At 41.8% G+C, this 25576-nt stretch overlaps 4 protein-coding genes across 7 annotated transcripts in view; 1 reads left to right on the forward strand and 3 right to left on the reverse strand.

The window, feature by feature from the left end:
• Chinmo (Chronologically inappropriate morphogenesis) overlaps window positions 1-8650 on the reverse strand; it is a 53755-nt gene extending 45105 nt beyond the window's left edge. Inside the window, exon 1 of one of the 2 annotated variants that reach the window (XM_070305395.1) lies at window positions 7917-8650. Coding sequence is in view for 1 of the 2 variants with exons in the window: in XM_070305394.1 (XP_070161495.1) it covers window positions 1544-1619 (76 nt within the window). In the remaining variant the exon portion in view is untranslated. Of the gene's footprint in view, window positions 1-1543; window positions 1752-7916 lie in introns of those variants that run through there. The other variant, XM_070305394.1, reaches the window with a different exon arrangement.
• Window positions 8651-8819: 169 nt separating this feature from the next.
• Rfesp (Rieske iron-sulfur protein) lies at window positions 8820-10419 on the reverse strand. Of its 2 annotated transcripts, none has more exons than XM_070305154.1 (4): window positions 10222-10419; window positions 9670-9822; window positions 9403-9580; window positions 8820-9299 (listed from the first exon to the last, which is right to left on the reverse strand). In XM_070305154.1, the coding sequence occupies exons 1-4, from the start codon at window positions 10313-10315 to the stop codon at window positions 9014-9016; spliced, it is 711 nt and encodes a 236-aa protein (XP_070161255.1). In that variant the 5' UTR covers window positions 10316-10419; the 3' UTR covers window positions 8820-9013. The 2 variants fall into 2 exon arrangements, with proteins under 2 accessions (XP_070161255.1, XP_070161254.1); XM_070305153.1 differs by having other exon boundaries at window positions 10108-10419.
• Window positions 10420-10694: 275 nt separating this feature from the next.
• Window positions 10695-16407, forward strand: LOC138938293 (coiled-coil domain-containing protein 43). Its single transcript, XM_070305156.1, has 3 exons — window positions 10695-11125; window positions 11535-11923; window positions 12030-16407. Exons 1-3 carry the CDS (start codon window positions 10961-10963, stop codon window positions 12100-12102), a joined length of 627 nt encoding a protein of 208 aa, XP_070161257.1. The 5' UTR covers window positions 10695-10960; the 3' UTR covers window positions 12103-16407.
• The window catches only part of LOC138938290 (uncharacterized), a 139221-nt gene continuing 126375 nt past the window's right edge, over window positions 12731-25576 (reverse strand). The window contains exons 5-12 of one of the 2 annotated variants that reach the window (XM_070305151.1): window positions 20371-20515; window positions 19487-19703; window positions 19014-19112; window positions 18724-18882; window positions 18489-18627; window positions 18088-18403; window positions 17840-17969; window positions 12731-17611 (exon numbers count right to left, since the gene is read on the reverse strand). In XM_070305151.1, coding sequence (XP_070161252.1) covers window positions 17128-17611; window positions 17840-17969; window positions 18088-18403; window positions 18489-18627; window positions 18724-18882; window positions 19014-19112; window positions 19487-19703; window positions 20371-20515 — 1689 coding nt within the window. In that variant the 3' untranslated portion in view covers window positions 12731-17127. The remainder of the gene's footprint in view (window positions 17612-17839; window positions 17970-18087; window positions 18404-18488; window positions 18628-18723; window positions 18883-19013; window positions 19113-19486; window positions 19704-20370; window positions 20516-25576) is intronic. The other variant, XM_070305152.1, reaches the window with a different exon arrangement.

Below are 25576 nucleotides of genomic sequence, written 5' to 3' on the forward strand. Positions count from 1 at the left end.
CGAGCCGCTCTTTTCTCGGGATCTTCGTCGTTTATTAACTAAATATGCGCAGCGTTTTCCGATCGATCGTTACGCTTGTAATACGTAACAAAGTTAGAGCGGAATGACAACAAATTCGAAGAATTGAACGAACAAATTCGAAGAATTTACATTCCAGGATCTTTTTCCACAAAGAATCGCGTTCTAATATATACATGTGCACAATACGATTCGAGCATTGAGCGGAGCAAACGATCTCGAAAATTGCCGCGGAAGTCGCATTGGTTTTTTCGCGTCCGGAGCGACGAAGGAGTAGTTTTTCTGACCGCTGTAAAGCGAATGCGCGACACAATAAATTTCCCGAATGGCGGTCGTTAGCGGGAGGGAGGTTCCGCCGCACGGGAGCCGGCAATCCGGCGGGAACGTTGCGTTTTTTTCGAACCCGCGGAGCGACATCGGGGGAGAAAATTAGGTAGAAGAGAGAGATGTAATGTATACGATCCCTTTTACGACGGCGCGAAATAAGCGGCGACTTCCGTATCAAAATACCGCTACGAGCGCATGATGCACGTACGTGCACGTGCTGTCGCTGCACGTGCACGTACTTCGCGGAGGTCGAAACAAAGGATGCGTAAAATCACGGTATATACACGTAATAATGGCCGACGCGAAAGGATTAGCGTAACCGTGATCTCGAAGTCAAATCGGAATTGTTACGATGTTATACGCAGCATCAACGGTATAAAATTAGATTAATTAGTCTCTAAAATTGTATATTGTTTAATTGGAATAAGTTCCAAAATAGAGCTCGCATGTAAAGTATGAACTATATATATTCTCGTATCATACGAGAAATAAATATAGACATTGGAATTATATAATTTATATAGCGATTATATCATTGTTTTGACGTCATCGAATATAAAGTGATCATTATGCAATGTGCTCACATATGTCAAACTTCATACAAGTTTAACATCAATTACTGACAAAGTTATAGCTGTTTCATCAACTTTATATGATATAGTATAAATTATCAAATAAAAATATTTAGGCTCTACTTTTGAACAGAATTGCTTATTCCCTAAAAGAGTCACAAAAAATAAAATAAATATGAAATCAACAGAGCAAGAAAAACATATTCCGAGTTCAAAACATTGCGGTTTTCTTTTTCATTGACGCGTTAAAACGAGACCATCTCGATAGTTTGGTCAGTAAGATGCTATTTCGAAATTCACTATTTCACATCACGTGATATGTAATCGCTTTCGCGGCGGAACCTTACGTCTCTCTTCTTTCTTCTCCCTCGCAACCGCGAGCTTCAAGTTCGAAACCGCCCCTTCGCATCTCTCGCCCTTCCTGCGCATCCTTCGATCCCCGAGAATCTCTCCGTGATCAAAACAAACAAGCTCCCGCGAATTGGGAGGATCGGCATCGTGACGTCGATGTCGATATCGATATCGATATCGATATCGATAGCGTGACAGATGGAAAACGGGCACGACACAGCAACGATAACAACAATAACGACAACATCAACAACAACTCGTCGTGTCGGTCGTACCTGGCGGATGAAGCCACCATGGATTGACCAGGGATGGTCGTTGGTTGCTGGGGCCCTCGCCAACAGGGGCATACATCCTCCTCCGACTACGTCACGCCCGTCACTGCCGCCCCGGTGCGCGGCTGCACCCCCGACTGCCTTCGCAAGCCCGTGACCGATCGCCACCCCTCCGACCGCGAGATTCCAGTCTCCCTTCCTCGACGCGCGTACGCAAGAGGGTTGCAAGGTTACCATCAGCGAACTCTCTTCTCCTCCGCACCCTCCTCGCGCTATCGTATCGCCGTCCTCCGGAGTCGACCTCCCTCGCGGCCAAACCAACTCCCCCCCGCGCCCCCCTCCGTCAACGACGACTCTGTTACCCCTCCAGGAGCCGAGAACTCACGGAGCATCACCGCCGCCTCCGCGCATTCTCCCTTTCCTACGCAGCCACGGCCATCACTTTCGCTGGAAAGTCCTCGGGGGCCGTTAAAGTGCCAGGGCTGACGCTGCAAGGGGCGGTGCGCGGCTACGGTGAATCTCCCTTCCCCTTATTCCGCTATTTTTTTTCCTCTCCTTTTTTTTTTTTTTACTTTCTCTCTCGTTCGCGGGAGTAGAGAGATTCTTTCGCGCAAATCGATAAGATAATTTAACTACCGACTACCGGATAACGAAGAACTGAAGCACCGGACGCAGCGGCGCCGCCGGTGGAATCGACAAAATAAGCTCGTTGCTACGTCTAGGACGCGATAGAAATCGCGAGGAAGTATAGAACGCTGAATTGGCAAACAATCCGTTCACTGTTAACAAAGCAGCGCAAATAAACAGCCATATTGTTCGCGGAAAAACTTAAAAAATTGATTTAAGCGCATGAAGAAATTAGGAAATAGCGATTCAATTAGTATGTATAAAATATCGCTATTATTTTAATCGATATAAGATATAGATATTAGACGACTTAAGACATAATTCCAATTGTAAATATAAATTTCACTTAAGAAGCAGGAAAATCTAAATTACGAAGATATTTTCCTCGTTAATCACTGAACTCTATATTACATAAAATATAATAATTTGGAATTATCTTCGTACAGTCCAAACATGAATTTTCATAAACACAAGCGCGCGTGATGGTTTTGGCTGAATTAAATATTTATGCGCGGTGGTGGTTACCGCCGATCGTCCTTAACAACGGAGAGCTGTGCACCTGCATTCGAAATTAACGTACACGAGCTAAGCTTTACGAAATCTTTCTGATACCCTTGAGAGAAGAGCATATCTCAGCAGCCACGCTCTAATCATTAAGATTGGAGGTCGGTGTGTATATGGCGGCACTTGTCCCCTGCATAAAATTTGTTAGTCAGATTAGGCAGGTGAATCTGAATGCGTCCTCTCCTTCTCTCTCGAACGCGAAGATGCCGCCAATTTCGGGATCGATATAAGAGACTCGCTGCTACATTGTGCAACGCACCGACCTTCGTCGACGATATGAAAGGCAAAGCCATTTTATTGTATTAAATGTAATATTTTTCACTACGTATATAATTAACGTATAATATTTATATATGAATGATAAACTGATTATTTAACCGTGCAGTTTAATTATATTTATATTATATTGCTGCATTGATTATAATGCTAAAAACGATAAAAACAAAAATACGCAATTTTGGTAAGAAACAAAATCAAGTTTCAATTTAATTTCATCGTAACATTCTAACGTAAGAAGAAAAATATACGTAATACTTGCGCGACGATAGGTTTATCGAAATAAATTTAAAGAAAAAGTGTCGTATGAAAACCCAGCTGGTGCCGGGTAAATATTTTCTCCCAAGCTATAATCTAAAAAATCTCGATCACCGATAAGATTCCTGCCGAAATAGAAACTTTCGAAAACGGCGTTCATACTCCGCGGCCCTATAAATAATCGACACGTTCCTGGAGCAACCTGGGATGGAAGGGAGAACAACCTTGCAAGCTTCGTCGTGCGTGCGTAGCTTCGGCAATAGTGGTGGGGTTTGAATTTTTGGAGGTGGAACGGGCGAGAAAGCGCGAAGAGAGTTGAAGCGAGCGATGAAGAGAGCGAGCGAGAGGGTGAAAACATCCCTGCGCAAGAGGGGAAGCGCGGAATGGCGACAGCAGGAAACGAGAGGAGGAGAAGAAGGGGGAGGAAAAGGAGGAAAGGGCGATCGAGGGGAAAAAGCCGAGCAACCTGCACCCGGCAACAGCCCCCGACCTCGGAAGAACTAATCATTAACCTCCTTTCACCCTCCCCGAATGCTGCCGTTCCGACTCGACCACCTTCGCTTCACTTTCACCTGCGCCTCTCACTCTCGTCCGCCACCCTCTCCCACCTCATCCCTTCGGCCCGCCCTCGTCACTCTCACTCTCGCCCTTGCTACCTTTCCCTTTCTTCCATTTCCTCCCTCCCCTCTTCTCCTTGCTTATCCTCTCATCTCCCTCTTCTCTCATCCTCTCCTCTCCTCCACCCACATTGCGCCGTGGTGTGTTTACGATTACGATTACTCGCACTCTCGCTTTTCGCCGCTTTCCCTTCGCGGTCTCGCCTTCGATTTCCGCCCCCGTCCTATCGACCTCCAAACCTTGTCGCTACTTTCGGTCTACCTAACGCACGCGGGATACGACGCCCAACATCACGACGCTTAAAGTCGAGGATCTCTTTTTGGCCAACGATGATGATGCACGGCCGTTTATTTGCGGTGCTATTATTTCTTTCAAGGGTATCGCGCTCGCGATGTTGCGTAATACCGAGGGACAGATATCCACGACGGCCGCACTTCTTCTCATTGTAGAGCAGGGTTTCATCTTTATTGTCAGAGACGTAGATGTGGCAAGAAATAGAAATTTCAAAAATACAGTCTTAATTTTATCCGAAATACGATGACTTAATCCACTCTCTCATACTTTATTTTGATATAAAAATGTAAAACTATTGTGGCCAATATTTTATAATATATAATAAACGAAAGGGCGAATCGTCGAAAGTATTTTTCCGAAGAACTTTGTTTAAACGCATTATCGTCGTTCTTTTAGTAAACTTGAAAAAAAAAAAAAAAAATACACATCGTAATCTATTCCTAATTTAACCCTTCCTAATCACATACGTAGAACGCGAGAAAGGTGCGCTTTCTCGACAATCGTCGATGTAAATAATTCAGTAGCTGGTCGAAAGGGGCGACTGATATTCACGCAGGTATCTCTATGGGCAATCGATGTCGCGGCAAGTTCGACGTCGAAAATACGAGCCGGGCGTACATACCAAATTACATCATTTTCTAGGACTACGTGGCAATTGGCCTTTATCCGACATCATATCTTGATTTATGCGCCAAGTTCCTAGACGATAGGATCGCGCGCGCGGCAAGGGTGGCAATATGGCGTACGGGAAACGCACGGTAAACGAAAACGGCGCGAACCGAGTACGTGTATATGTGTATAGAATTTAAGAAACGATCATCATAGGGGACATAGGTTTATCGAAACGTAGCGAGAGAATACGCGAAAGTCATAAATTAACTCGTACGAGTGAATTTAATTGCTCATGAAACCCCGACCTTTCACGGATAACGCTGTTTATATCGATTCATTGACGTAAAAAGAAGATTCTCTGATTCTACATTCTCTTTTATTTTCTTTCTATAAATACGAGAGAAATACCTAATCTTTTATAAAACCTATAAAGAATTTCAATACTCCATATCCAGCACGGTCGAGTTGCGACGCGGCATAAGTAAAAATGCACCGCGGTTAGTTCGATTTTTCTCGATCATATCGATAGATTTGATTTTTTTCTCGGTACTTGAATTTTATAACTTTAAAATTGATAACGTTCAAATATGGATCGCCTGCGCGATCCTCATAAATCGTGCGCGCCTCGCAAAGTACACGGCGACGCGCCCGCGTGCGAAGGTCGGAGTTAGTAGCAGAAGGGTGGCAGCCCAAAACGCGTAAAGAGGGGGATTGCGGGGAGGATGAGGAGGGGCAAGATGCAACGCACATCTATTGATTCTCCTCCAGCGTGAAGGCCCGCGTGTGGTGCGGCGGGGTTCCGTTCTCTTTCTGTCTCTCTCTCTTTCTCTCGTTGCGGCACACGCAATTTCACGTGCGCGCACGCACATACGCGCGCGCGCAAGAGTGAGCGTGTGCGCTCTCGATGGATGCAGGGCACAAAGCAGCACAGAGAGAGAGAGACTCTCGTCCTGCGCTGTCGGAGGTGAGCGATAGAGAAAGGAAAAGAGAGAGAGAGAGAGAGAGAGAAGGTGAAAAAGGGAACTGGATCCTGCGAGAGGAGACAGCAGCTCCCTTCTTCTATGCGCGCGCGCGCTTTCACGCCGCACTCTCGGCCGCGTTTTCTCGCTCGCTGACGCATAAGAATTAGAATGCCGGGGCTTGACGGCATTTGCATCGCAACTCGCGTCCGCTCGCAGCCTTTGCACTTGCAACTTTCTTGGAGATACTCACTGCCGGGGTTGAGTAACGATCGTCTTTGCGAACAACGGGTACAGTCCCGGCCAGAACAAGGTTGCAAAGGGGCAAACCGAAAAGGGCGACGAAAGAGATCTCCGAAGGAGAACACATCGAGGACGCAATTGATCGATGGGGGAAAAAATGTTACATCAGTGTGAATGCGGCACGCGTCGGCACTTTCGTCGCATCTCTCTTCTTCACGCGATAATACAATATAATTAATTACAATATATAATTTCACGTGTTCGCGCTCTTTCCGCTCATTTTCCCGTAATATTTCGAGATAAATACATATATAAATATATTTTAACGCGAAACGAGATGCGTCCTCCATGAACTAGAAGCGAGCCAATATCGATACGATGTAAACAGATTTTATTTCTCTTTATCGCCGACATTGTTCCTCGTTCTATCATGTAGAAACTTTACGATCCTAATTATAACGTGTCAAAGCTGATCAAGGTCTAGATTGATCGAAGCCTGACTATTTCACGCACGATATCGAACGAGCAACAATGTCATTGTTATTTACATAATTTGTTATACGTTACTTACATAATATGATTTACATAATTTATGTAAATTGGAAAAGAGAGATCAGCAGCAGCGAGGAATTGCTACTAACAATAAAAGAACGACGACGCGGTGGTTGCTCTTGCTAGAACCGTTACCGGGATGCAAAGTACGAATCGAGTATACGGAAATCGTCGATATGACCCCGACGTGCAGATATACAAACACATGCCGATGTGTGCCTGTGCCGATATCTGTGTTACCAAACAAGGGACGAGCATACCAAGTATAATGATATAATTCACGAAACTTATCGAACGGTTATCATCGATCGGGACATTATGTATTACTTTATTTGAAACATACGATATACAATCGATTCGAACGACTGTTACTCTGGAATGTCCAAGCTTTTACAATTAGCTGAACGTATAAACTTTTAAAATACGACTTTTCATACAAAAAAATTTTGAAGCGGTTTTATTTGAAAACACGCGCCTAAAAAATGTTATACGTTTTATACATAATGGCACGGGATAAATAAAATTATCGACGAAACTGTACAAATTATATAATAATAAACTATTACGAAAGAAAACGAAGAAAACGTGAAGGGAAACAATGTTCTGTCATCGAAAGTACTTGCCGCTTTTGCGATTGTTATTGCCATCGACGCAGCGACGGCTGTGTGTATCAGCTCTCGGAACACGTATGAAATTCCACGAAGAAGAATGCGATATCAACACCGCGGGACAGTATAAGCGAGGTTCTCTGGCCTTGCAAAAAAAAAAAAAAAAAAAAAAAAAAGACATTCACCGGAATGAACTGAAAAGTTTATTTCAACGCCGCGAAAACTTGCAAAAACTGGAGCAACCGCCTGGCGCGCGCGGAGAATGTCCCGTTAAATTGAATTAAAAATGAAAGATATGTGTGTGTGTGTGTGTGTGTGCAAGAGCAGAAAACTTATTACGTTTAAATTCAGTGCGAGAAATATTCGCGCCTGAGAGAAATGCATGTAGAACGCTCTCATTTCACGAGCGGGATATTTAAAAAATAAATGCGATATTACATGTCAATATCGAAGATGGTAAATTTTGCAAAAAATTATATAATTTATACCTCGATAAATAGCAAGGCGTGTCTAAAGATCTATTTTGCAAGTCTGTACCTTTTGAATCATTATTCTGTATCTGTCAAAAGCTCGTAAATACACGCTTCAACAATTCGCAATTGCCCAAATACTTGAAATTACGTGAAAGAAACGGTTCTTCTCATCGCGCAGAAATTCCGCTTTCTCCGTTTGACAGGAAAAAAAAAACTGATCGCTTTCACTAAATTTCGGTAAACAATACCGAGAGGAGAAAACTCGCAAAACGATATATTAATACGTACTCACCGGCAATCGGGGCGCGCACTTCCTCGTGTTCCTCGTGCTACTTGTCCTCGCGATGACGATCCTCACGCTTTTCAACCCTTTCGAGGAAGCGGCGAGGCTCGCTGATGGCGCGCGGCGACCGGGCAATACATTGTCGGCGATAGTTCCAAGTGTCAGTTCCGGGTGAAGAGAGACGGAGAGTGGGAGAGTCAGCTGGTCGGCGAGGGGGTTAAGGCGCGCGCGTATGTAATATGTTAACTCGCCGCGAGAAATGGAGAGAAAGAGATAGATAGTGAGACGCCGCGGTCGCGCATCAGCCGGTGAAACACGCGGCGACGATTAAACACGGCCGAGTATTATACGAATACTAATCACGCTACGCGTGGATCTCTCTCGTCCGTACGCTGCCAGCAGCGACGAAAGGGCGATTGAGGAGAACCGGTAGCGATCGCCCGGCGATTGCGAGATGACGATTGTCGGTCGCCCGTGGCCCCTCGTAGAAAATTTCGGCCCCGCCGCCGATCGCTGGCGCCTCCTCGCGGAAGCAACGATATCTCCGCAACCCCTACCAGTGAACCTACGAGTTGCGTCGCGATTGCCGGTAACTGCGACGTAAGGAGGGGAGGGGAAGGCGAGTGCGTAGGATTCAAGCAGAGCTTCCAAAACAGGGATGAATCTAGCAAATCCCGTGCCCGTGATCGAGGATCGCGCAATGTCATCGTCCAATCTTCCAAAAAATTATGCGTTTATATCGTAAATATTTTGTATTCTGTGTGCGAACTGTAAGAGAGATAATAAATCGAGTTAGTTGAGTTGATATAAAAAAGTAAACACTTGAATAATTCGCGTTTGTCCGAATGCTTCAAGTAGACATGTTTAAAGATATTCATAATACGTAGGTAAAAATAAATGATGCATCGCATAAATGTTTATACTTAACATTTATTCTAAATTCGATACAGCGATACTCGCTATACCCATGACGTAAGGTTCGAACAAGACATCTCGAGAAATATACAAAACACGTTTTTCCAATTCTTCTCGCGTTGATAACAGGTATTACACGCGTGTGCATCCGTCATAAATAATTTATTTGACTACAGATATCGCAATAGTAATTAACCAACAACGAGTAGATTCTCCTGGAATTCATACGGTGGTATTTCAAGATTTAGCGGGGCCGGTCCTTTTCTAATTCTACCACTGGCGTCGTAGTGAGAACCGTGGCACGGGCAGTAGTAACCGCCGAAATCTCCCGCGTTTGCGATGGGCACGCATCCCAAGTGCGTGCAAACGCCTATAACGACGAGCCACTTAGGATCCTTCACGCGAGCGCTATCTTCCTCCGGATCGCGGAGACTCGCGACGTCCACCTTAGCTTCGGTCGCGATTTCTGAGTCACTTCTGTAAATTTTCGCGTGACGCGCATCGAGAGACGAGATAAACGTGTTTTCTTATGTAAAATCGCTAAGTATAATAAAAGATACTCTCATAACGTGATACGCACCTATGTCGCACGAACAGAGGCTTTCCGCGCCATTTGAAGACAACGCTCTTACCCTCGGGAATACTATCGAGCTTTATCTCGATTGTTGACATAGCGAGTACATCAGCTGAAGCGCTTAACAGTCCAACGAGATCCTGTACTATTGTCTTCGCGCCGTAGACACCCGCTACAGAAGATCCTGGATACGTCAAAATTGGAGACGAATTATGAATTACGTCATTGCTTGAGATTTAAATAAATTGTATCAGATATTCTTTATATACTTGCCAGCTGCTATAATATAAGACACCGCCTTTCGGGACGATGCACTCTCCTTTGATTTTGCAAGTGGATCTTTCACTTCATCTCTACGATATTCAGTAAAATCTGGCCATTGAATGTCAGTGTGCGCCAAACGCCGCTGATGTATTTGGGTACTAACTGTAACAATACAATACAAATCGTATCATCTCTGTTACACTCTAAGGCTTACGGAAGCTTTATCAGGATCTTCTATAGATAGAGTAGTACAAGTATTAAAACTATTACGATTTAGTATATCGTTAACAGACTATTCGTGATTAATTACACATGTAAGCTCAACAGAGAATAACAATCTGCAAAGTACGCATATTGATTATATAATCGCGAAACGTCTCAATTTCTCGGAAGAGAACGCGGCTTCTCGTTGAATACTCGCAGAAGGGATCTTTGATACGGACGCACCTGCGACCCCCGAGCTTACGCATGTAGGTCCGGTAAGGAGATCCTGATAGAGAGTCTGTCCGAGGGCCCGTTTGACGGTAGGTGGAACGGTAACCTTCGGCTTATGAACTTTACCGGTCGCCGCTACGGGCATCCCTCCGTTCGAGACGGCCGTCGCTGTCGCTCGCAGAAACGGCGAGATGGTCGTCGACTTGGCGATCACGTTCATTTTTACGGGAATAACACGTAAGAATGAACCGAAACGACACGGAGATCTCGCGATCACGAAACGAAACGTTTCTACACTACTACTCCACTAAGCATTAAATTTTCCGAACAGCAACGCCATCACGTCCACTTTTAGAAGCTGGAAATAATTAGCCACGACCATCGTGGAATGTCGGTAAAGTCAATATCGTGGCTAAATAATTTCAGCTGTCGAAAAATTAATGCGATGGCGTTCGCTGTGCGGGAGATTTAATATATAATTATTTTGTCTCTTTAATTTTTTAATTATATTTATTTCCGAGAAACTGTGTCTATTTTCAAAAATTTATTGCATCTTCTACATTTCAACCAGAAAAAAAAAAGTTACCTTGAAAACGCCGGTATGGCCGCTCTTCGAGTCTTCTCTCTGTACGTATCTAGCAGTGTAACGAGATGATCTTGGCTGAATGATGTCCGCGACGTCGCGGAGATGACCATCTCGATCGCCGGCGAGTGACGTTTGACGCCCAGTATCAAAATGTGATTGACAATCACGCGGTTTCGAAGCAGTCGCGACGCGAGCCTGCATCTCATTCTTTCTTCCATCTGTGAGAGTCGAGTTTGCGGAGAGGCGTCCGGCGATAAATCGCGCGGAAGCCCTGGATCAATGGCGGTCGCGGCGAATTCCTTCGATGCCTGGCTCAGTAAGAAGCTGCAGGCTCTCAACACGGACGAGGGTGTCTTCGGTACGTACATCAAGAGCATCCTCGAGAGCGACGAGTCCGAGGACGAGAAGACCGAGGCGCTTGAAAGCATACTCGCGGGCATAACGGTAAGTGGGTATTACTCCGATGATTTTGAGGTTAAAATGCGCGCGGTCGCATCGTCAGCCGGTCGAAAATAGATGCGAGGTCATCCCGAAAGTACGTGTTTTTGTCTTGTACGCGCATCTCTCCAGCAATCATGATTCACCCGCGCGTATTTCGCCATTAATCTATTTTGCGAGGTAATTGCCCTTAGAAAAGTAAACACTCATCAGAGAAAGTAAGAAATTCTAATAAAAATAAAGATTGGAAAGATCGATACACGATACATGGTTTTTCAATAAAATTTATTCTATATAACTTTAAAACTTGATGATGCTTTCTCTTTTGGATACTTCAAGAAAGTAGTGTTGCTTTTATACGCTTATATAAGATGGTGCAACGTCTATTGCAATATAGAACTTTGTTTTGTTACAGGAGGATAATATCAGCAAACATGTAGCAGAAATCTTAAGCGCGTGGGCAGAGTGGTTGCCAGCTAAAGATTTGACTACGGCATCTGCACCAACAGAAGATGTCGATGTTAGATTAGCTAAGATGTTGGAATCACAGAGTCTGCCTACAACAACACAGAAGAGCTACACAGAGGAAGAGAGACGAATCCGGGAAGCTATACTAGCGCAATATAGTCAAATGTCTGATGAAGATAATAGCGAAGGAGATGGGGAAGAAGAAGGAGCCGGCGGTGGAGATTGTGGAATTGAAAAGAATTTAAATGCAGCAACTATTGTACAACAAGAAAGAGAAAAAAGAGAAAAGGCCAAGCTTGAAAGCCAAAAGAAGAAAGAGAAAGATAAAGAAGACAGGTAAGATAACGATTACAGCATTGATTCTGAAATGTGTGCATGCGTCTATTATATATATCATTGAAATTGTAAAATTTTAAATATTATTTTTTTTCATATTTTTCAGAGAAAAACAAAAACAATTGAAAGAAGAAAAAAAAGAGAAAAGAAAAACTCAAAAAGGAGAGAGACGAAGGTAGCATCGAAACAAAAGCAATGCAAAATTTACCTCAAATTATCGAATATGCTGCTGTATTCGTATACATCTATCCTTATTGTCGTGCATGCAACGATCTCTGACAATTATGTAAACCAGTCAACCGTCTTATATTTTCATTAGAAGGATATATGTGTGTAGTATCCATGTCGTTAGAAGACGAATTTGTAGACTCAATATGAATGCATCGCAAAAAGATATCTTCTACGATATCCTTCATAATGTTGGATCATTCTGTGCCTTCTGTCTAAAACATCGTCCCCTTCCTCGAGAGGTTAGTTACTTATACTCATCCTTTTTTATCCTTTTTAACATAATTTTATAATTTGTATTCAGAACTTCTCTCTGTGTATAATATTGTTTGCTATTAAAATGTAATAATTATTAAATACTATTAATTTAAAAGCAAAACAATCGATAACAGTTCTGAATATAGATGTAATTTTCATCTCTTCATACGCTTAGCGCATTGTGTTTTATCTTATTATAAGAATATGTTAAATAAACTACTTAAATTACCGATGATATTTGATATTGAATACTCTGTAGAAGATATATCCAGTATTATTCAAGTTCTCAATATTGTATACAATAGGAAATATAAAAGCTCTGTAAGGAATATAATAGCGGGGGTATTTGCGAGACGTGCTCTCGTTGCGTTTGTGTATATATTTTTTTTATTAGTATATATTTACACACAAGATGATATACCGAGTCGAAACTGAGTCATCTTGGTATTGCATTAATAATGAAAGACAAACGCAGTAAGATAAAAACAAACAAACAAATGATACAAAAGATGATGATGCTTCAGTATCGTATCATTACATACATATACTATAATGTCAATTATAATAATCATTTATTATTTAGCAATTCTCTTGTTTACTATATAGTTAAGTGTGGGCAAAAATTGACGAACTCGCACTTATTACGTTTATAACAAAACATCCGCAGTTGAACGCCAAATTACAAACCACTATGAACCCCGCGCTCCCACATTTATCAGAGTAGTTTCTTCTCTACCTCCCTCCCTCTACCCCCTTCCCCTTCCCTTAGATAATTCTATTTCTGCGCGGATCCGCGTACCGAGATCTCTTCCGCCTGTACGGATGGAAACGCTTTCGTCGCGTGTCGGCGTTTAATAAAATCTAAACGATCCTTTGTCACACGATTTCCATGTTGAAATCGTTTCACGCATCCACGAGAGCTTTACGAACGAGATACGCTCTCGTTCGTACGGTCTAGCTCGCGCATCTATCATCTAATGAAAACTTACTGACTCGTAAATCTAACGTAAACTCGTAACTCTATGATTGTCCTACTGAAGGATGATCTACGAGGCCGTCGCGACGATGACTTTTCACGATGAACATCATTCGGGATCCTCTTGTCGGACGCGTTATCCGTCGCGGGAAGAGGAAAAGAGTTACGCACGCACGCACGCATTATACTAATTTAATTCGATAGCGTCTAATCGCGTCGTTAAAACTCGTTAATTAATTACACACTGACTTAACAGATATACGCCGCGTAGAGCATCCCTTTACTGAAATCGGAGAGAATGTTTTATCTCTGTCTCACATAACTCTACTATATCCTGGATTAGAAAAAGCGATTACCTCTCTTTTCCGTCCGCGCCATATGGAAAAATCATTCCGAAATACGACAATACGAGTATTCCTTTGCAAATAATGAATTGATGACCAGATGCAAAGTGAAGTAACTTTCAGTCAACGAACACGAATTTTCGCGGATCGCCTCCGATTCGCTGTTTCTCGGATGATATTGACATATACTTATGTTTTTTTTTCGTTTCTTTTTCCCTTTTTTTAAATATTTTTTTGCTCTAATCTGATTTCGCTCAACTCCGGTTAACTTCAATTGCAGCTTATATTGACTTTTTATCTCTTCCGGGAGACGAAGATTTGGTTGTGTCCAAGTTGACCGACACTGGACAAAACATAAAAAACATTAGCGCGTTTTTTACTACACGAGCATACTTCTCTTATGTTTTTTTAGACGCGATACATGCGTGCCGAGTATGTGGGTCAGTATGCGTGATGATACATATTACGCAGATTACACAACGTCTCTTTTATACACATACATATAATTTGATCCCGCTGTATACAATAGTGAACACAACTAAAAACTTAAAACTGTACAATTGAACAGTGTTTTTGGGGGAGACTCTGTAGATGACAAATTCGCGTGTATTTTCTTCGGTCGCGTCTAATCATATCCTTTATATATCCTAGATTTAACTTGTTTCGCTTTTGTATGATTTCTTTTTTCTTGTGCAATGGTATATATTTATATAATAGATATATGCATAATCGCGTAAGTGTCACACTCTCTCTCTCTCTCCCTCTCGGACGTTCGCTCCTGTTAATTCCGAAAACGTATGCACGCACGCACGCACGCACGCACGCACGCACCGTCGTCACATCTTTATTTTATACCCAATTTGATACACATCTCGTACTTTATAGAAATTGTCGCTTTATAGACGCTCGTCAATTCTTTCTTTCTTTCTTTTTCTTTTTCCCTAGAGTAATCGAACAAAGTGCTCGTCCGAGATTTCGTGATGATTGATGCGCTCACTCGAGAGCGACTACTACGAACCCGCACACAAATCGTGAGAATCATGTGTGTAATACGTAATATTATATATAATATATATGTATATATGCGCTATATATATATACTACTTCGTCAGTCGTTCGTTCGGGCAGATTCGCCATACGAATATTTATATATGTAATTCTTAATGTAATCTCCGCTCGTCTTTATTGGCCATTCGCCGATGATGTCGCGCGATACCACTATGATTGGTACGATATTAGTTGTCCTAAAGTTCTCGGGCTAAATGGATTTTGCGTGACAAGCCCGATTTATTCGTTTCGATTTATTAGCGTGAGACGTTCGAAAATTTACCGCGAATCAAATGCTTCATAAAAGGAATTGAACGAGTTCGCTAAAATGAAATAAAGATGAAGCGGTATCGATTTGCCGAACGAATTATTAGGAACAATTTCGCTTTCCGTTTGTTAGCAATATAAAATAATGATTCGTTTCAGTCTCTTACGCGTGATCGTAATTTACGAATATCGATGCATTCATATATCTTTGCTTTTATATATACAGCCATTTTTGGCTGTAGTAATATATAAAACATGTGACAATTTAATAGGATTTTCAACACTATCGTACGATACAATGAAACCTTTAAGTCTTAATCGAGAAAAGCATAAAAAAAAAAACGGAAAATATATCATTCCGAGATGAAAGCTTAAAAGCAGCAAACGGTGGAGTGACGCGTCTCACATTTTTAATCATAACGGTATCATTATTACGAGTTTGAGAATCTTGCATTCATTTTACGAAACTTTAGAATGGGTACGGGCACATCGAACAATTATCACGTCTAAAAGTAGCCTAATGTTATGATATACTCTATATCTATACAATATAATTTTTCGTCAAATCCTCTGCATATCGCGAAACACTCGTGATTTCGAAATGGCGTGTCAAATCACAAATCACTAATCAATGCCAGAAAGCTACGAGTAATATGTAAATAAGTAGTAAAGCGCGAAGGCGGCGGAGAGGCGTTTCGCGGGATGCGTTAATCGATTTAATAGATTCCGATGTAATAAAGTGCGTGTTATAATATCGTACAGACGATTAATAACAGAAGAGCGGTTAAATAGCGTTGTAGGAAATAATTGAAAAATTCTCGGTCTCTTTTTAATAAGTATATGTATTTTATAAAGCGAACTAGCTACATGCTGTTCCTGGGATTTAAAAGACGCGTAATTAAAATCTGTACATGCCTACGCGTATGTAAATAATGTTAACTTTGCCATTATATCGACGATAACCTCATTATTCGTATGCAGCTATATCTTTACGGTAATAGTGGCGATATAGCGATTATTATAGATATAATAAGAAAATAATGATTAATAGTAAATTGAAATTATTATATTAGCGATCGTTACTTCTTAATATCAGAGAGATCTAAGTAAGACAGTGGTAGTTTAATATCACAATAAGACTACTCAGGCCTCGTTAAACTGGGGCATGCTTCATGTATTAATGTTACTCCTCGCCTTGACGCTTCGTTATTAATCGCGACCCTGTGTTGGCGACACAGGTCGGACTCACAGATCTTCGGCGCGACCGTAATTCGATGGTGATTCCGACGTTTTTATTGCAACGTCGGACGAATCGTTGTGTCGACATTTGTTTCGCTTCTCTACGCGTATCGTCGCGACAATACATATGTATATCGATGATATATATGCATCGTATCGCTTACATTCGCATAGTTATTTAAAGTGTATTATATGCTAATAATATACCTTGCCTTTACTCACGCGAGTTTTTTTTACTAGCGACGTCTAGCAAATTGTTTGCGAGCTCGTCGGTAAGGCAAACTACGCATCCTGCGAATACTTTTTGTAATTTTTTCATAACTATGATCGAGATTTTTTATCACCCGATTACGTCGTGCATATGTCGCGCTAGATGAACATCCGAATCGGCTAAATATGATGGTCCGTGTTGAAACGTAACCGGTATACATTAACAATTGCCAGTATCCTCGCTGTGAGCAGCAAAATTTACGTTGTTCGCGAGTAACTACGATAATGCGCGCGCAAATTTGTTACGTTTACCTGAGTGACATCGAGTGTCCCCGAAAACGCACAAATCGATCGCTATATTGCTCGTCATTCGGCATGCCCGCGCGCTCTTCTCCTATCGTCAGATCGTCATTTTGGCCTCATAGCTCGATATATGCCGAGACTAGCGACTCTACGTGTCTAGCCCGTTTGGCATCGGGGAACGCTAATGTCAGAAATCGGCCAGCCAGTTCTACACGCGCCGTCTATTCAATCTTGACATACGTCAAACAATATCTATATGTCGCAAGAACGAGGCTGCTAATCGCATCGGTGCGCGAATAGCGCGTTTAGAAATGGCTAGCGCAAACCCGACTTCACAATATCGGCGGCAGGAACGTGCCTGAGTCATCGAGATTCGGATCCAGACTCGCAACGATATCACCGGTCGACGCGTGCCTCGATGTCGCCGTCTGTGTGCTGCTTGCCAGGGCGTGACTGCTCGCGCTGCCGTTCAACTTACTCTTTACCATCAGGCCACCACTGTTATCGGTGCCATCGGTGCCGGTCGAAACCTTCTGAACATACTTACGACCCTTGTAAAGCCGGTACATCGTGTACGGTGGATCTTCCATTGTCGTTGCTCGTTGCCGCGGCGCGCTTACGGTCACGCTCACTGTCTGCGGTGCATGCGCGGACTCCCGCGACGTCTCGACGCTCGTCGTCGTCGTATTCCCGCTCGCATTCACCGTCGACGAGGATATCGCCGAGGAGGAGGAGCTCACATGCGAAGAAGACGACGAAGTTAGCCACTCGTGACGCATCGCCTCGTCGGGGGTCATGCGTTTTTTTGGATCCCACCTGATGATATCAAAAATGGTATCGTTTAGAATAACGTTCGAGAATAGAAAATTCATAAAATTTAGGATAAAAAAATTTTTATTATTATGTATTACGAAATAATTGATTATAAACGAAAATTTCAAAAGTAACAAAAATTATAATTCCAAATTCTATTTCATCAGTGTATATAAACATTATGGTATAAATGCGGAAACGCGGAAACACTGTTCATTGTAGGAAACTTACTCGAGGCATCTGCTAACGAAGTTTACGAACAACATGTCGGAGCACCGAAGGGCCATTGAGAGATTCTTGCTACCTGCCCATCTCTTTTTGCCTTTGCTATTTGTCACACATCGCGGACTCCCTTTCTGATCTGTAACAATTTTAGAGTCGATTCTTTGAATTCGTTACATCACCCCGCGCCCGCTTCTATCTTTAGGAGCGCTTAAAGTCCCGACATTGTACTCATTAACATCGTGAATATAACTTACCGAAAAAGAGCCTGCGACGAGTCGCATGACTGATAATATGTTCTGGCGGCAGACCAAGGACCTCCATGATACAAGCGAGTTGCTCTATCTCGTCCTCACCCGGAAATAGCGGGTATCCTGTGTACAGCTCAGCCAAGATACAGCCCAGGCTCCACATATCGATCGGTGTACCGTAGGGAAGACCAAGAATCACTTCCGGACTTCTGTAAAACCTCGACTGTATGTACGTGTAAACGCGTTGATGACTATAACACGAGGAACCGAAATCGATGACTTTGATTGAGCTGCTACCTCGTTGCTTCAACAGTACGTTCTCCTGTAACAACAACAAACATCACATATGAGAGACGAAACTCGGAACGAATATAAATGTGCCGTATATGCAGTATGCGTGTACCTACCGGTTTCAAATCGCAGTGAATAATATTCTCTCGGTAGAGCAGTCTCAGGCAACTAATTAGCGAGTTGGCAAAACGGCGGATTAGGCTCAGACTGAATCCTTGATAATTATTTTTTTTGATTAACTCGTACAGATTCAAGCTGTAACAAAGAGAAATGATGATTTTGTTTTATGCATTTAATAAACTCGTGCATGCCAAGATTCGACTCCGCGTTATTACGCTTATGATCGCTCACCTCATTAATTCGAAACTGATGCACAGATGATTCCTGAAGTAAAAATATTCTAGCATGTGTATCACATTGTGTTGCGAGTTCGCCTCCAGATCCTTCTTCCTAAGATGTTCCAAGATCCTTACTTCGATGAGAGCCTGGTGATGGAATCTCTTTTTGTTCCTGCAAGGACAGTGAAAGTTGCACGCTGTTTTTAAAGAAACGACGCAACATTCGGAAAGCGAACGGAAAATACTGGATGTATCGAAGTTAGTCATATCTCGCGAGATGACTGTACTTGCATTTCCACGTACCTGATAATCTTGATGGCGATGTGCTGTCCCGTTTTATGATCCAACGCTCGAATCACCTGACCGAAGCTTCCCTTGCCGATTACCTCCAAAATCTCGTATCTGAGAAGAATGCACATACAAGCTGTCAATAATTTACGCACATGTGAGAAAACGTAGCAACAAATAATACAATAAAATAGAAAAGAAAGAAAAATATTCGCATTACAAGTCATACGCATTTGACGCATATACTAGTGTGAGCGAGAAAACTCATCGTTGCGTAAATGCTTCTATTTTTCTCGTGTTTCGTGCAATCCATCGCGTATATTTGGGTACGAGTTCGCATCCCTAGGTATAGTTCTCAACTGCAATTTTTCCACGCGAGAATAACAACGGAATTACAAGAACGATTGCGATCCAGATCCGACTAGCGAGATTTCACCAAGGAAGAAAAATAGCGCGCCAAAACTGAATGAAAGAGGATAAAGACTCACCTGTAGGAGATATGATCGTGCAGGACCTTGTTGTAACTGCCGTTCTCGTCGTCGTAGCCTCCGTTCTGGGAGGAGACCTCTTCGCCGTGAATTTTGTGGGCCGACAGGCCCAGATACCAGATCTCTGAATACTTCTCGATCTCGGCGCGCTCGAATTCTGTTAGTCTGGAGCCATAATACTTGACCGCTTCCTGGGGTGTCATTGGCAGTCTCCCGGCTATATTTTCCCGAAGCAGAAATATTAATACATATCAAATGATTGTGTATTTCAGGAGTTCGCGCGAGACTTATGTAAGTTTCTACAGCAACAGTTTGCAAATTTTTCTGTGAATAGGAATTTTTAGAACGATACACTGGTACATTTATTGCGTTTTAATAGTTAATTTCAAATATAAACTTAAAATCTTAATGAAAAATTGTGTATATACATATATGTGTGTGTGTATTTTTATTAAACTGTGTGTAGAAATATATTTATTAATTTAGAGGATATAAATTGAAAACTACTTTTTGCTTGGAAAATATGAATATTCTCTAATTAATCTCTAATCAATTCTACGGAGAATTTCAAATTTTTATTAAATTTTATTAATATGTTTTTATGAAACTGTAGGAGAGAAAGAGAGAAATGTTTTTATTAATTCACAGAATACGGATTGAGAACCGTCTTTTCTCCGAAAGATACGAGTAATAATTCTACTCGTATAAGACATAATTCTTACATTGCGTGTAATTCACGTCACCGTTATAATATTTTGCATCTTCAAATATCCGCGTCTTAAATATTCGTTCGATCAACGATGCGAATTTAACTGACAGCGCGTTTCCCACTTGCGCCATATAAGGTTCCGCGATTCTTCTGTAATCATAGTGTTCTCACGTACCATATACTTCGGGAGAAGTAGCATTGATGGGTTCATGCAGCGGCATACTATGAATGTTGTTGCTCGTGTTGTTGGAGTTGTTGGCATTGTTGTTGTCCGATTTATCCATCCGCGTCGGTTTGGTATTGAAGAAAGATGGCAATTTCTGAAACAAACACAAAAATTTCATTTTTTTACATAAAAGCCTGTCAAAATCACACGTGTTATAAAAATTTGTAACCTAACCTGTGCTCGCGGATTTATCTACGGGTGTTTCGTCGCGGCAATGTTTTTACAATCAACGAGTTTTCTCAAGAGAATAGAGGGCCAACGTTATATGTCGTAATTTTAGTATGAAATGTCAACGTTACTGATAAGAGCTGGACCATTAATCTCGTGATTTCAGCTTAAAACCGGAACGTAAACTTGATTAAGTTACATCCGTGCAGAGATATTTAATATCGGAATTTCAAACGATACAACATTCATCGAATGTTCATTGATTTTTACCTAACAAGAGCCGTCTCCAAAACGAGAAAGTCCGACATCCGGTTTATTACAATATATCAATATGTACCGACCATAATTTCTCAAAGTATTTTCCGTTCGTTTCTCCGCACCGCAATTTTATCGACATGAGAAAATAACACCGCAATTATCCCGCGTTCAATTTTCGCGTTAAAATTGCCCGAATCGCTTTTGTGGCGGCGACGATCGAAGCTTTTTTCTCGATGTGAAAGTGGTGCGGTATAATCTCTTAAAGAAAGTAGAACACGACATACATAGAGAGTGCGAGCGGCGTGCGCGAGCGTGTATACTAACCCCCGATTTAACAAGTTTAATGACACCGAAGAAGAGTGACCCGGGATAATTATTTCTTCGCCGCGAGAAAGAGCCCGTTGAAACGTTGGCGAAGAGACGCCTCTCCGTACCAAGGGCAGTCACCGGTCGCGAATGCGTCTCGAATGACAATCAGCCATCGCCGTTGTTCCTGGTTCTTGCCAGGGTCCCCGGTCGTTCATTGAATTTCCACGCGCGTCTTTCCGCCGATGTTAAATATTTATATACGATTGAATGCTGGCAATCGATCTCGGATGCCTGTTGCCGGTAGCGAGCACATCCGGCGCCAGGAAATATATTTATGGAAAATATCTTGGTATAAGTCTATGGAGAGGAACATAAACTTATAATGGCAAAGTGATAAATTATCGCGATATATATGCGATGTCTTTTAGCGCAGACAAACAGATCAAATATTTCAGACTTTTATATTCCAGAGGATGGTACAATGTTTTATCGGATGTTTCATTTCATTCTTTTTTGAATATTGAATCTACGCGTAATAAAAAAAAATATATATATTGAGGAGTTGGTGAATTTTTATTTATCTATAAATAAAAGAATATATACGCGTGTGTGGAAATTTCTGTAGCCTTTAAATGCCTTGTAGGAGCAGACAGGTGGATACCACGCTCACCTCGCCCCAGATGTAATACTGTTAGCGATATTTATGCGCGACATTATGAGAAAGTATCGAAATAATGATTGCACTCCGTATGAATACTCAATTACTCTACATAACGTTCCGCGCGTCGCTGACGTTTACCTTCGCGAATGTATAATTTTTCACGTATGAAATATATTGAAGTATAAAAGCCCATGTTGAACACACGATTACTCTATCTCAATTAATCTCGATCACTCTAGATAGATCTCTTCGCAAAAGCATTTGATTTATGTGAAGACGCGAGTAGTGACAAGGAACGACGCAATTTGGCGTCACAATTGATCAGGCCTGACGGCAATTAAGGCCAGACGAATGTTGGCATAAATCCTCATTAAAGGGTCGCCAGACGATTCACGAATGCTCTCACGCGTCCTTGTTGTCTTCTAATCTTACATTGTTTCGTATCTACGCGATCGTATTGACCGTCGATTCGGTCCTAAATTGTCGTATGGAAATACATTATTACGTGACTTTTACGACACTCGATCTAACGTTACGTATCTTCCGTTATATGCGATAAATGTGAATTGCGTTTCTCTACTCAAAGCTTGTAAAAAAATTTCTTTATCTCTCAGATATTTTTATTCAAAATTCCAGGTATAAAGAATATTTTAAAGATCTTTTTATGCACCTTTGTAAAATAAATTTTCTTATTGCATGCGTCTTCTAATGTCTTTCACTCGTACAAAGAAAAAACACGGGGCCTTTTAAGTTTCAAATACTAGATATGTGAATATAATTTAAACGCATAATTCACTTTATGATACGAGAGCAAAATTATCAAGGAGAGAATTAAAAAAAGAAAAAAAAATTCTCTGGGTCCCAATAAAATTCCATAAAAATTCCTTGATTTTTTCACGTACAAAAATAATTCCCGAGAATTCCAAGTTTTCCATATTTCTCCAGAGAGTAGACACTCTGATAAATTCCGCGCGCAGTAAAAAAAACTTTGGGATTAAAAATTCAGATCTGAAAATGAATCGACGGCCGCGGCTCTCTCCTCTGACCTGGCGTAATGAAAAATTATTATCGGCCATCCGCTATATGGCTCGGACCGGCGATACGCGGATGAGTTTCATGCGAAGCGATGATTGAGATCGCTGCATAAATAAAAAGTCGCGAATGAATAACCGTGCAGTCCAGAGGCCGCTCGTATAAATTGTAATCTTACATTTATCTCGCCCCCTTTTTCCGTCTCTCTCTCTCTCTCTCTCTCTCTCTCTCTCTTTCTGCGTCTGATCGATCACAGCCTCTGAGGAGAGACTACTTCGTTGACCGACCGGAGGCTTCTCGCTACCAAGCCTTAACGCAGTGTCGGACGCGCTCAACGCACGCATAAATAACACGCACGAATCGTGCCGCCAAGATTCACGTAACGAATTCGCCGTTCGACCCTCGGAGATACGCCAACGTCGAGAGCACAGGCAGAGGAGAAACAGCCTTGCACAATAATGTAACATTGTTCCGCGGCGCGGCTTGAAAATAGATGGCCGTGTCTCGCTCTACAGTTTTCAGGAGAGCGGGACCAACTAAATGTGCGGTAAAGGGGAGAAAAAATCAACCAAGGACGCGAGAGCGAGTGCGGCCAATAACCGTGTATTTCTATCCACCGCGATCGCAGATAGGCATCATGCATAGGCATAATTCCCCACATCTCTCCCTGTTATGTATGCGGTTTACCTTGTGACATCTCATCCCGGTCTCGCGGCCGCCTTTCTAATGCTACGCACTCGCCAACGCGAAACTGCAGCTGCTCCCTGCGATTGCATATAAAATACGCGCGCGATCCAAGGAGTACCTACACGCGGTAGTTAGATACGTGGGACTGGCGGAAAGCCACGTGGGCGGTTGGTATCTCGGTATATATACATATCGGAAGCACGATGGTGGAAACGTCACTCGGCCACGTGCGTGGTGTACAACGCACAAGAGAGGAGAGCTCATTAACCCGCGTATAACTGGAGCGCGGGGCCGCGTGTTTGTTAAGCGAACGCTTTGAAAGCGACTTATGTACGGCGGATACACAAACGACGGCGTAGCACCGCGTTTTCACCGCACACTAATTGTGCTTGCGATGCGTCATACAACATGCGTGAGTCGTACCGCACTTTCTCCACGACATCTCTTACGGATTTTCCAAATTTTTCTCGAGAGAAGCGTCCTATGAACGAGCTATGTATATAAAATTAGGGATTCGTAATGCAAATAAAACAGAAATATGAATCGATAATAAATTCTTGTATCTTTTGGTTAATGTCAAATATGGATTTTAACTGAATACTGCATACTGATACCCATACATCGCGTATAATGTACACAGTGGCAAGTTAGATAAACAGGAATTTCGCGCGGAAACCGTTACGGATACTCGTATCAGCATATCTCGTCCACCTACGAATCACGCGTTTGTAAAAGCGTCAGCTGTGTACTTTGTTCCATTCGGCAAATAACTCACGGGCAAATACTCATGATAGGTAAAAGCGATGTGATTCGAAATCATTTACAAGAGAAATCCTATTGAATTTGTTCGGTATTCGCGTTGGAATGTAATAGTTCGACGAAACGCACGCAATACAAAATAACTCTCATTCAATTATTATTTTCAAAGAGGCCCGCACGTGCCGCGAACAAAACTGTGCTTTCTCTCTCTCCGTTTCTCGCATTTGCTGAATAAGGTTCATTAAAACTTTCCGGCGGCAAGCGTTTCGCTCAAACGAGTCAACGTCCAGTTGATGCCGCGTATTCGTAATCCCTAGTATGGGGCAAATTCGTATCAATTAATTCCAATTACGCGACGTCAAGACAAGATCAACCAAAGAGATTGACACGTCGCCGTTCGCGTTTTCACTATCGGAAGTATCATGCACGATCCGAGGTACTTTTTAGAAAATTTTTATATACAACTTCTATATATATATATATATATATAAATATATATATTCTATAAATTCTATAAATTTATATTTAATAAATATTGTTTATTTTATAGAAAATTTTTTTCTGAATTAAAAACAAGTTTTGAAAAAATATTTTTACTTCTTTCCAAAAAGAGAGTGTATACATACATACATATATATATATAGTATACACACACACACACAAATAATCACACATAAAATAAATATAACAAATTTTGATTGCAATTTAATGCAAATTTATTTTCAAGCAGAAAGAAAAAGGATTTTATTTTCTGATGTAAAATCTGATAATCGATAATTTTATGAACGATTAAAAGTTTCTTCGCGATATTCCATTATCGAGATTAGCTCTGCAAAAAACTATTCGAGCTATTTCTTAGTCACAAATTAGAAAGTGTTTTTGTTACAAATATGTATACTGTCTTGTAGAGCGGGAGAAGTGAAACCGCTGCCAGTAAACATTATAAATCACCGACTAATCGTACGTTAACGACTTAATCTCGCGTGACTATTAATAGGATCCCAAAATATACCTAACTTCCTCACGGAGATCCACTATGGGCAGCTATTTGAACAGGTGCGACTCGTAGCTACGCGATTTGGCGCGGCACCCAGTTGGTAAGATTTATCGTTCACAAAAATCTTACACTCTGTTTAGGAATATTGGCGAACGATTATAAAACCAAGACGCGAGAGTTAGCATTATTTAAACATTCTAATATTTAGACAGCGATCACTCCGTTTGAGCTGCCAAAGCAAATCGAGCATTCAATATTCCGTAAACACCGTTAAAAATATCCCA

The sequence above is a fragment of the Polyergus mexicanus genome, unplaced genomic scaffold, assembly GCF_030449975.1.
Source record: "Polyergus mexicanus isolate NDT 795.1 unplaced genomic scaffold, iyPolMexi1.0 SCAF_12, whole genome shotgun sequence".
Taxonomy (NCBI): domain Eukaryota; kingdom Metazoa; phylum Arthropoda; class Insecta; order Hymenoptera; family Formicidae; genus Polyergus; species Polyergus mexicanus.